We start from the raw sequence: 13,536 nt of genomic DNA, 5'->3' as shown, positions 1-13,536 counted from the left end.
TGCTGAAAATAGGCCTCCCCCAACGAATTCCATAACGACCTTTCTGCACCGCTTGCATGCAGCGGATTCTTTTTTTTATAATGCCAAGTGACGAGACGAACAAGTCGTGCACCTGATGGGAAGCGACACGCCTGTCCATAACGATTGCAGTGCCCATGTGCCCGTAATTTCACCAGCACCCTTACCCTTCCAAACCGGAACGCAGTAATGTTCACATTGCTGCTTCGCGGCATTAACAGGTAAGGTAATTCCCGCAGCCTTCACAAGATCATCCGTCCACCTTGTGGGTGGTCTGCCTACGCTACGTCTTCCGGTACGTGGTCGCCATTCGAGAACTCTTCGGCCCCATCGCCCATCTGTTCTGCGAGTAATGTGCCTTGCCCATCGCCTCTTCATGTCAGCTATTCTAGTTCCCTTTAGTAAATAATTACACTGTCAATAATACGTATCCATGATGTAACAAACCAACATGTGTTCATACGTCTATATGATACGAACTATGAAATTTACCATGAGCATTTCGATGTAGGAAAACACCGTGATCAAACCTGCATGTCAAAGAATGTTCGCAACGCTCAGAAAATGTGTGAAGTCCGCAACCCGAATTAAGGCAGCATGGCGGACAATAGCCTATATTATCGCTTGAGAGGAGAACCGTGCCCAGCATTGGACGTATAAATGGATTGATGATGATGATGGTAATAAAACAAATCGTGTACATGCGAAATTAATATTAATAATTAACACTTATAATCAAGTATATAAAAGTTATAAGACAAAGTATTAACTGCCCAAAGAAGCAGCAAATTTTTCCGTGTCGTATTGGTCCGGAGTTGCGTACTGCCGTCCGCGAACTAAAATAAGGCTTAGTGAGGAAATATTTTTTTGAAATGTCATAAAAATCCATAATCCTAGGAAATGAGACTATTTTTCCAGATTTAAATCGCGTATATTTGTTTTTTCAAAAAAACCGACGTTTCGGGCCCTTTACAGGTCCCATGGTCACGGTTGACTTTTATGCGATTTAAATCCGGAAAAATAGTTTCATTTCCTATGTGTAACAATCGCGAAAACCTAAGAACTCGATAAACCATAACCCTGTTTTAGAATACTGAAATTGTTTAATGATATTTCAACTTAACACGTTAACTTATTTTAACTGACTTTCAAAGAAAATTTTGTGCTCTATTTTTTGCTATTTAAAACGGAGATTTGACCATTTTTCACAAAGCCGCGTTTTAGTTAGTGGACGGCAGTATATAAGTGTACTCGTTACTTCTTCACGCAGCCTATGGGGTGGGGTGGATTTGAACGAAATTGTTAATACTGTTACAACTTGTCAATCAATCTCGTCACCACTCACAGTTTCATTCAAGTACAATCTGCAACACAAATTTCACCCATGTTCAATAGTTCAACCCTCGACAGCGCAATGTGTACACCGTGCCGGAGCAATTTACTTTCCATCACAAACCAATCATGAACCGCCGGTGTACCGCATCCATGTTTATAGCAAATATTTATTTTTTATGACTCGAGGGGTTTGCTTAAAAACAAGTATTACATGCAAGGAAAATAGAGCAGTCCCTTGGGTCCGATTTTGAAATAAAACAAATTGTTTTGTTTATTCATAGTATGTTTAAACACTATTTCTGTATATTTACGTAACCATATGCCACGTAATGTTATACATTTATAGTTTCCATACAAAACTGTCTTATAACAAATCAAGTTCCAACTAGTTTTAACAAAAGAATTGTAATAATATATTAATAATAGTAATCGAACACTTAAAAAAAATCTTTCGATTCGGCCGGATTTGAATTGTTGTCTTCTGGCAAATTGTGCCAGACGTAAGTTATGTTGTTTATAAAACGTTACAACGGCAAGTATGTGTAATAAACATACAGAATATACTGCAACATGAAATGTAGAATATAACAATGTCAGATCAAAAACTGTTACTACAACTCCGTATGCGGGACGTTGGAAAAGTTTTTCAATAAGTAGATGTATTCCATTTACTAAATGAAATGCACTGCTTTAATATAAGAGTCTGTGTAGTCTACGAAATTGTTTCGAATGAAAACCGAAAATAAAACACGATCCGCTTCTAAATTTATCGATTCTGAAAATAAGTTTACATTGCATAGATTCACGACGTACGTAGGGGACAATAAAATTCAAACGCTGTTTCTTATCCTTTTCTATTGCTATAAAAAAGGAAGTAGTTTTACAGCTCTATAATCACATGAAAATCAAAACAAAACAACAAAGTACTTAGTTCTGAATTCAATTTATCGTAGATGATAAATGTAATAATTGCTAGACATGTAAATTTTTATTCAGGTGCATTCGGAAATCTGAAGGACATAATATATACCCTAATGTTTGTTATGAATGTTATGGACTTAACGTATAATTTCAGTTAATTGCAAAGTTCAATTCAGAATTTCGTGTTCTGTACTACGTGGTAATTCGTTTTCGTGAAAAGCTTAACATACATACGAATCTACAGACAATTAGATCGTAGTCCACGACAGTAACATGTTAAAGTGCTTTCAAACTAGACGCGTATAGAATTGTGGCCACTACTATTTTCATACAGTATTTAGAAGCGTAGTTGTGGCGCCACTGTGGTGACACGTACGCGTAACTTTTGCAGTCACTATGATACTGAAAAACATCCAAATCCTAGCTGTAAAACAAACTACCAACCGAACTTCGTATATTAACACTACGAGCTCACGGAAGCGTCTAAAAAAAAGAGTGAGTGGCACACTTAGCACAAAAAAGCAAACAAAAACAAACATTAAGAACGTTCTCCAATGCCTAAGTTACGATTGTGAGCTTCACCATTTGTTATTATTACAGAATCATTAATCAAACTGTTGCGTAGAACGTCTTCACTGCGTATATTTGTTCTTCTTTATTTTTTCTAATACATTATCATTATTCTCTTTAAATTCTATTCTATAAAGGGGCGACAGGAGATAGCTAATGAGGCATAGTAAAACCAACTATGTCATACCAACTGATGCTCGTTTACGAATATGATTCATATATTGAATATATCATTTTATTTTTTGTGAAATGATTCAATTAGTTTTTTTATAATTATTATTTATTACACAAAAGATCACTAACAAACATTATAGAGACATTGCTAATGTCTGCTAACCCGATTTTGTGGCTCATTTCATAGAGCGGACCTGGGGGTCTGACCTCGTTTTCCATCCGACACAATTACTACTGTCAAATAATGTCAAATTAATAGACACATGTTGCAAATGAAGCTTCATATTTAACAGAACAGGAGTAGATCCCCAGGTTAAGCACAGACGCAGAATCAAGTCCTGTTAGATCAAAAGGAAATGTTCTTTGTGTTCGATCTTTAACATTAATTTTTAATACGAAAAACAATTTTTACAATTGTCTAAGTATATAAGCAATCATGCGAGCAAGTAAAATAACAGTACAACGAAATGACCCTCTTTTTGTCTTCGTTGTTGTGAGATATAAAAAATATGAATGACCTCGTAATTAAAAATAAAATATAAAAAATTTATAGAGTTCATTTCATAAAACATGGCATCTATTTATAATTTCACATTTTATAGAAATTTCGAACATTCGAGATGTAAAAACACTAATAAGACTTTATCTCGTATTCACTTAATAATAAAAAATTACCACGTACGTTATTTTTAACAGGCTTTACATAATAAGCATATTATTTAAATAATTACATATTATATTATTATGCATTTAATAAGCATAACATTATTGTTGATGTTCTTTTAATGGATTCTGTATTATGTTTCCTGCATTCATTGATGATTGACAGTAATAAAAATGAAAGTCCATCATCAATAACGTTTCTATTAATAACGAAACAGCATAGCGCCATTGGCATTAAAAAAAAATTAAACAGTTTTGATTGCCTTTATTGCAAGGTTTGTATATTACCAGGCTGTTTTCAATGTTTTTTTTTTATAAAATTGCTATTGAAAATAATAGTATTTTTTTTAATAAGTTTCTTTTTCCATCTGATTTTTCCATCCTCTATGCTACCAACGTAATAAGGTGAAAGCGCGCTATGTAAACAAACGACGATCATGTGGCATTTTTGTTTAGTGTTTATTTATGTAAGATCATGGATTTTTTTTGTCTTTGAAATAAAAATGTGTGGAGTGAAAGTAAAGAAAACTATTTAATTTTATAACGGCACACAATAATGTTAATTATCTTTGAATTTTTATTATGTGCTATCATGGTGGATTACAGTAATTATAATTATTGGCATACAGGAAAAAAATTCAAGTAATCAAAATGTCTATTTTACATTTTGTTTGTAAATTTTGTTTATTTTTGTTAGGTTAGTAATATTTATGGCTTGTTTCCTACGAAAAGTTTCTGTGTTATATATTTCAATAAAAAAACCATTTGTAGGATTAAGGTTTTTTTATAACAGGTTGTGCGTCTGGTAGTAAGCAACACGCCTATCCTATATATATCATCTCAGAGCTTCAAATCGCGAAGATCATAGTGGCACTGCCACTGCGCCTGTCGCCTGAGACATAAGTAGACAAGTCCCATGTACCTGTAATATCACCAGCACCCTTACCCTTCCAAACCGGAACGCAGGTTCTGAATTTGCAGGAAGGTTTCTTGACATAGACAGGATATATATATTTTTTATTTCATATATCAAGTGACGGGACGAGCAAGTCGTGCACTGGTAAGCGATATGCGTACCTATAACATTTGCAGTGCCACTCAGAGCTTTAATCGCAAACATCTCAAGGCCACTCTTGCGCCCGTTACCCTGAGACAGTCCCATGTTCCTGTTGTGTTAAAACAGGAACGAAGTATTGCTCACTTTAGTACTTGGCGTCTGAAATAGGTAAAGTGGCAGTACTTCCCTGGACGAACTGTTAGGTGCTCTACTGTACTTAAACATCTTAAAACATTACAATGCTTTTGCATGAATACCAATTTTATATAATGGTAAAGTAATACAATACGTATTATATTAATGGTACTATTACAATGACATAATTAAGAAGGATTATTTTGTATTACAGGTAAGGTCGCATAAAACGAAGCCATAGAAAAGTTGGATATCTGATATACGAAATCCGCACCTCCATAGTAGGAGCGACATTTGTACAAATGTATATTTAAATATATAGCAATGACATATGTTATATAATATAATATAGAATAGAATACAATATAGAGTAACAATAGGGTTGTACTATGGGGGAAAGATGATCTCGCATAATCTATCCCTACATCTTCCTAGCTCATGACTGCTAGTCATTACCAAGCCTTACTTCAGTCGAAAGATGTCCACTGCTGGACACAGGTCTCTCTTAAAGATCGCCATAACGATCGATCTTGCGTTTGTAGTAATAATCGGAAATAACTTGAAAGAATTTGTTTCCCAAGTTAACGCTACTAATACTTGATCGAACCCAGGACTTTCTCGACTGGCGTCCACAGCACTGACCAGTAGGCTTGTCGTCAAGATCTACAATTAATAACTTACAATCAACCACCGTGTAATATATAAACCGTAGTGAACCGTAGAGTAGTGAAAATTACAAACTTCCTTTCAGTTTGTAACTTTGTTGTTCTTTATTAACGACACTTCAATAAGTTTTAACGACATGGTCTTTTCTCCCCTATTAATTTATTTATTGACTTACTACATGATGTTATTATAGTCCCGTATTTTACAAAAGCAATCTAAGTAAATATTATCATTATTATATACATATTCTTTGATGAATAGGAAATGAAACTATGTTTTCCGGATCTAAATCGTATACATTTGTTATTTCAACAATAGTATCAAAACCTAAGTCGATTGTTATAGTTATTAAAAGATGTTCTTTGGTTGAGCCTCTATGCATCTCCTAATTGTCTATCTTAGATAAGAAATTGTTTTCTAGCAAAGAACCTGTTGTACATTAGTTTATTGTGATATGGTTAACATTATATGCTGTCGTAGTTTTGGATATGAAATAAAGAATATATTATTCATTCATATTTCATTATTCATGAAAAAATATTGATTTGTACAAACCACTAAAGTATAGATATATGTATTTCGAGTGACTATAAATTATTCAACAATGAAGTAAGTGTCAAGATATAGTTAAAACTTCCTGCTTTGTCCAAGTGATACGTTTCGAAATTATATTAAGTACTCAACATAGTTTTCGTACTGCTTCATAATACAGTTTTATGTGACAAAGTTTTACGATTTGTGGCAGAAATAAACGACGGTACAATAAAGTTACATTATACTAGTTAATTTGATGCTTCGTCGAAAACGTAGTGCACAACTGTAAGCTAGACATTTCGTCTGTGTACAGAAATATCAAAAGTTTCCGGCCCTAAAGTTGGATGCGAGTCTACTGTTCCCCTTTTCCACTCTATTAAATACACAAAGCACCTGCCCAGAATCGATCACTGCCGTATTCAGTTGCCTTTGAACTTTGATTTTTCCTAAAAAAAGCTACGATTGTTATTTGACACGCCCCTAATAGATTTTTCTAACTGGATTTGTTGATTTAATTGAAGGCAAGATTTCTTTCATCTTTCTTTTAGACCAGTTTCAAGGTAAAAATAAATATACTGCAAGATTTACCAGTTTATTTAAAATTTATTACTTAACGTTTACTGCAATATATTTTCGGTTTCACGTTATTGGACGTAAAGGTAAACATAACGTTAGTGACGTCACACTAATTTCATCAAAGTGAAAACGCGTCAGGCATTTTCCACGCTACTTGTTTCGAGTTTCTGTCAACGGTTCGACTAATGCTTCCGTCGGTTTCCAATTTTAAACTTTTGATGGCGTTTACGGGCGCGATATCGATTTATGGGCCATTTGATATTCCGAAATCGATTTTGTTCATTTCGTGAACGAGAGCCGCCCGTTCATTCATTTGCGACACCCGTTTTTCTTTTAACGCATTGAACCGAAGCCAAACATTTTTCTACACACTATTGGTTTAACAAATGGCCCACAAATCACGCCTTTAAATCCAATTTGTGGCTTTAGAAATTTCGATATAATCGCCGTTCGTACTCAAATTGTGATATAAAGGGCCTACCGCGAACGATTTGTACGCACTGATACAGTTAGAATGAAAAGTAACAATCAAGGGATCCCACGGTATGAGGTCGTCGAACGAAACTCCCGTCAGCCGTGACGCTTATCGTATAAGCTTGCGTCGACTGTACATTTCATTCATATTGCTCTTTTTCTTTTGCTCCGGAGTAATGTAGAAAATATTATGCATTAATTTGTGCGTAATCAATGCATCTTTCATAGACGGAGTGAAATAGGTCAGTTTATAGCTTTTATGCACCGACAGTCTCGTCGATTCGATTACTGGTCGGTCAGACGTGCCAATTGGGGATACAGATCGAATTGCAGTCAATGTTGAATGTGGTACAATTTTAAATAATTCACTTCTAACTGTTAATCAAACACGATGATTTGACAAATTGTTACGGTAATGGAGATGATTCGAATGGCTGAAGCATGTAAAGTAATATAATATTCTGTTTTCACGTACTTTTTAGTAGCAGTAGAGCTCCTTGTGAAAAGTTCGTTCAGGAAAATACTGCCACCTTACCTATTTCTGTCGCCAAGCAGTAATGTTAGCATTACTGTGCTTTGGTTTTGAAGGGTAATGGTGCTGGTGACATTACAGTGGCATGGGACTTGTCAACTTATGTCTCAGGATGACGGGCGCAGTGGCAGTCACCTTCAGATTTTTGCGATTTTAAGTTATGGGCAAGTGTGTACTACCAGGCGCACGATTTGTTCGCCCCGTCACTTGTATTCATTAAAATATAACCTCCCTTATAACTTCCGTCTATGAAAAACCGTACTTAAATTCAAAACGTTAAACAGCTTTGAAAAAGTGTTTTTTCTTTTCCAGGTGTCAAGGCCAGAAAACCGCCGATCAGTATCAGTTGGCGCTACTGGTGGAGTTACTGCCACGGAACGACATTCGTACGCTGAAGGTCGAGTACCTGCTCCTCATGGGCTCCCGCCCTCGCCAGGCGCCGTGGCCGCACAGCGAAGAGTTGCCGCGGCCTGTCAGGCCAGCCGGAGACTCTTGGAAGAGACGCTGGCTAAAGGTGGTCAGTACTGTTTTGGCTGTACTTGCATTGGCTTATACAGGGTTATTTGTAAAATACTAACAACCTCCTAGGACTATATTGCTAACATCTTAAACAACAACTACATGTACACATTTGCACACACAGATACAAATACTTGTCTATTTCTGAGGTTGTTCACGTGAAAAAAAATTACTAATACATTGTAAACTACAACATTGTAACTAAATTACATTTTCTAATTAAATAAAATAGTCATTTGTTCCTAAAAATATTTTTGCTTGACATAATTTAATTTCTCTGTGAATATGGTTGCCTACAAGACAGGCCATGCCTAGTTAGTATAGGAATCAAAAGTATCCTTGCGCGCATTTTCTTAATCGTTTCGCAGCACCATTATCGATCAACTTGTATTTTTTATATCGAGTTTTTAGGTTGCGCGATTGTTACACATAGGAAATGAAACTATTTTTCCTTATTTAAATCGCGTATGTGTTTGAAAAATTTTGTGTTTTTTGTGAGAGGTGAAATAAATTTAATTTATTATTAGTATTATTTTTAACTAATTCTTCCATGACTTTTTATGAAACATATTAAATTTATTAACAAGTGTTATTTAATGACAAAGATACTGTTTATTTGTTGAGAAAATTTTCTTGCCTTATGTAAAACGGTGGATCACAAATCAGCAAAGATGAGCATTGGGTGAAAACCAAATCAACCCGACCGGGTTTTAATCCGTTTACCGATTTTATACGGATACGGATTTTTGGTATAATTCCACATTTATAGCAACTTTCGATGTAAAGAAAACAAAAAATCTATTCAAGTGCATACGATCCAACAATTTTTTGTATCGATTCATTTTAATGCGATTTTCAAGCGAACTAATTCCATAAAAAGGCAAATCGAATCGTCTACATCAGAAAGCAATAAACATTTTGTAATTATTCATTACCAAAACTCAATTTACAACAAATATTTAGTTGTAAATAGTGCCTTCGACTTTTGGCATTAATAGGTTTTACACAGGTAAAGCTGCTGTTTGTAAAATGCAAACAGCAGCTTAAACTTAAAAGTTCTACGTCACAGCTATAACTCATCTCGAATTCTGGAGTTTATTCTCAGGCATGTCGCTATTAAAATTCTTCGAGAAAACTTAATGCACATAAAAGGCCTGACGATCTGTCTTAATTAACAATCTGACATTCCTCAAGCAAAATTGTGCTTATTACAGGAATATTACACGAATTTTTGATAATTTTCATTACCAAGTGTGTTATTTAGTTGGGCATTAAAGTGAGTTTTTACATTTTGGCAAGGGAACTAAGTTTAATTGCACTTACTTTTCCTAGCAAGTTGATTTCACGTTGATTTTTTATGTAGACTTTTTACGAAATTACGTACAAATTCCATGCATTTTTCTTTATATTTGCGTAATGTGCATATTAACGGTACATGTTCAGCACTTCTCATAGTAATTAGTAACAAGAGTTAACCTTTTGTGGTCAAAACTTTCGTCATTGTTGCAAACCATTTGCTGGTGAAAGTGGAGGAAATGGATGAGAACAGAAGTGTGAAAGTATTCAGATTTACCGACTTAGGTTTATAACAGAATGTACAATTGCAAGCATCATGAGTAAACTCGGTATAATGCGTTTAGTATTTTTCATATTTTATTCATGTACTATGACCTATGTGGCCCAACGGTTAGCACTATAGGCGCTAGATGAGGAGGTTCCGGGTTCGATTCCCGGTAGTACCAATTTGGAAAACGAACTATTGGAGTGAATTCTCTAAGTACAGATAATTCCCTAGTTTGAGATCAGGGAATCGGGAACACGGAACCTCCTTATTCAGCGCCTACAGTGCAAACCGTTGGGTCACACATTAAACTTTGGTGGCCCAATGGTTAATATACAATGGTTTTGTATTTGAAGGCGTTTGCATAATCCATTAAGGCGTTTAAATAAGTCCATTTTAAGAAAGGTATTCTACGAAAATGGTATAAAAACAATCCTTGGTTCTCAATTCAATAATAAGATACTTGCGATTTTTGTCGCAATTGTAACAAAATGGAAGAAACACCGAAAAATTCTTCAAATTTGCAACACGAAATGAAGACGTTCTATTTAAAATTTCTCTCCAAAAAATGGTGAGAAAGTTCGAAAATGTGTACACCTGTTATCAAAACAAATTTGTAACATCTCAGCAGATTACGATGACACAGCGAAAAGCTAATTTTAATAAAATTAAAACGGTACTCTGTTTGTAGTTTCACTCCGCTAGTTAGCTGATTAAAACATTAATTAAATTAGATGGCACCACTACGCTCGGATTTTATCTTGGGAATTCAAGGATCGTGGTTTGCACGAGTTTCAAAATGGATATGTTTCAAAAGGGTTATTCGAACAAACTTCACTTTATAGTAGCAGTAATTAAAGTTCGTTCCATATTCTTGAGAGGTAGGTTAATGTTATCTAATAATAGATAGTAAAATGGATCTGTTTCTCTGTATTGTTTTTGAAATTCTGACAATTGTATTACCGCCATACTTAGTTTAGGTTCTCTTTGAAACTGGAAGAGGGTGCAATAGAAGACCTTAATTCAGGAAATGTTTAGTGTAAAATGTAATAGAACCAATTCAGTATACCGTAATCTGGTTGCATAATAGCTCTTACCTTAAGTTAGTGGGAATTTATCCCTTTTGAGCTTGTGTTTGTAGAACGTGGCTAATTTATTGAACGGACGTGTGGCGAACGAGCTAAGGTTAGATGTTACTGATTGTTTGACTCAAAATGTACTTATATGTTATGTAGGTTTACATGTTAGGGCTAAAAGAGATGACTATACTGCCACTGACGAAATGCGAGGCAAAATGCCTTATGAGACAATAAGCATAGAGCAGATTATTAAAGACAATAGAGGGGAAACATGTTTGAACATCCGATACGTCACGACAATTTTCTTAGAAGCATTGTAGAAGGGAAGATCGAAGGAAAGAGAGGAAGGGAAAAGTTAAAAAGTCATATCGGGATAAAAAAACAAAGTTAGGGCGCTGAACAGAGATGGTTGGCGATTACTCCATGAACAAGAGCCTAACTCTTAAATAAGAAGAAGAAGCTGTACTCTACCAGGCTATACCTGATTACAAATAGAACATCCGTTGAATGCGATATATTACTGTACTTGTACTATGTCGTCTCATTAAAAAAAGGTTCTGAATGCGGCTCTCACGGACTAGGGAGGCTTTGAACGGACAACAAGAACAATGGGATCCCACAGGACACGGGCTATATAGAAAGCCCTGTAAAAAGCCCTAACAAAAGGCTTGGACTAGAATACTTTTGTTTGGATTAGACAGATTGCCTAAGGAACAATGATGAAAGAAGTGTACACTACAGATTCATATAAGCATAACAATTTTTTATTTGAAAAACGAGCTCTTTTTGGTATAGTTAATTGGTTTGTAAACTAATAATAAACTACTTTCAGTTAATTTATTTTGGGCACTTCTTTCTAGCCGGTGCGCAGTTCTGTATTATACTTTATGTGGCCGAAAAAATTTTAAACGCCTAGCTCCGTAAATTCATCTATTAGCGTTAATACGATAACTACGTTGAGGCCCAATATGGTTCATACTGAATTATATAAATTTGTTACACGATGCCAAGCAAACGAACACAACAAAAACCTTGAAACACCTTGAGTGAACCACTTAATTTGGTTCTTCAGGGAACGTAGCCTCATCAGTTCGAAAAAAAAATAATTGCCATCGTGACTTCCTATAAGATGCAAAGTTCGGATACAAAAAGAGCTATGTCGTAATTTTTAAAACGTCATGAAAGTATTGTGTCTATCGTAATGGTCTTCACAGTTTGCCATCAAGTCGTATTTGCTCCTTTTGTGCTCTTAAAATTTGAATTCAAAATGTTGGTTTAGAAACGCTGTTGAATACAGAACCATGGTGTAAATTAAAGTAAATTACTACTTCAAGTTAATTTTTATTTAAAAAGACGTTGATTATTTTTATGTTTCAAATATACAACTAAATCGAAACTTGTTAAAAAATCACAGAGCAAAAAATATGACCAGTGAAAACGCGTAATGCAATAATTCATATGTGTTTTTATCAACAGGAACCCCACCAACGATCGTGCAACCCCCCAATGGCGGGTACTGGGTGGATGGAGTGGATGACACACCACCTGGTGCAGAAGAATCTGAACGCACACAACAGCCTGGCACTCCACGGCAGGCTTCACGACGGCATAATATAGACACCGATGACACTGCCAAGTATTACAGGCGATTCTTCTTTGGCATGGTAAGTTCTCTAGAATATTTCAATAGCCATTTAGATTGTTAGCCTGATTTATAAAGCACTGAAAAGAAACCGGGAAATAAAACAGCTCTGGTTTTTTTGGTTTCAGTATGACGCGTCTTTATCCCACTCATAAGGCATTATTTGCCTCTCATTACACTACACAAAGCATTTACTTAAATCAACCCTGAAACCAACTACGTATACTGTTTTGGTTTTGCTTTGCCTATTTCCATTCGACGCCAAAGGTGACTTCAGCTAACAACTCTAAAGGTCATCTTCGATAAGAGTCATCTTTAAAGTACAGGGTTTTGCCACAAACGACATTGTGCAATCATGAGGTGGGAATAATGACTTAATCGATAAACCAGTACTCTTAAGGGTTACTATTAATCATCTAGAAATCGGTGAAATATGTTGATGTTCTTGTCAATTTTTAGACCATAAATTTATTATGATGCAGTTATCTGAATAGTTTACAGTACTTTGGTATCTGTGATACAGTCCAATGTAAAATAAAATACATTGGTCACTTTTCCAATAATAGTAGCCAGATATATGTCATTTAGGTTGACTTAATTTCCGATATTTTGCAACATTGATATGGCACTTGATTATATATAAAGAAAATAATACTATTCCGCACAAGAGAAAATGAGTCAGCCGTGACCATGGGACTTGTAAAAAATTCAGAATGGTGGTTTGTTTGGCAAAACAATGATTCAAAAAATATAGTTTCATTTTCGATGTGTAGCAATTGCGACAACCTAAGAACTCCAAATTAATATAGAAGTTACTGAAGTAACAAAACGACAAGCTCATTTGCAATACTTGTATAAAAAGTAATCTTAGAAGCCAAAATACTCGTAATTATTTATAGTCACGTTCAAAACTTGAACCGATAAAAAGCAGCAATAAGGAAAAAATGTATAAATCAAATCACAATAATTGGTTTCGTGACCCAATCGTACTTTCTTCTGGTCCGTTGACCAGAAATAAAAGGTGTGTTACAAAATAAGTGCGACTGGGACGAGTACAGAGGACGCGAACCATCTGCATTG

At 35.2% G+C, this 13,536-nt stretch overlaps 1 protein-coding gene across 5 annotated transcripts in view; it reads left to right on the top strand.

Annotated features, from left to right (window-relative positions):
- The window catches only part of LOC113231559 (rap1 GTPase-activating protein 1), a 291,196-nt gene that overhangs the window by 248,220 nt on the left and 29,440 nt on the right, over positions 1-13,536 (top strand). For 4 of the 5 annotated variants that reach the window (XM_026465895.1, XM_026465891.1, XM_026465893.1 and 1 more), the window contains 2 exons: positions 7,968-8,172; positions 12,291-12,478. In XM_026465895.1, the coding sequence (XP_026321680.1) occupies positions 7,968-8,172; positions 12,291-12,478 (393 nt within the window). The remainder of the gene's footprint in view (positions 1-7,967; positions 8,173-12,290; positions 12,479-13,536) is intronic. The other variant, XM_026465892.1, reaches the window with a different exon arrangement.

The sequence above is a fragment of the Hyposmocoma kahamanoa genome, unplaced genomic scaffold (assembly GCF_003589595.1).
Source record: "Hyposmocoma kahamanoa isolate Upper Pololo Valley unplaced genomic scaffold, ASM358959v1 65, whole genome shotgun sequence".
NCBI lineage: Eukaryota > Metazoa > Arthropoda > Insecta > Lepidoptera > Cosmopterigidae > Hyposmocoma > Hyposmocoma kahamanoa.
Note: the sequence above shows the minus strand (reverse complement) of the source record. Positions and strands in the feature narration are given on the sequence as shown.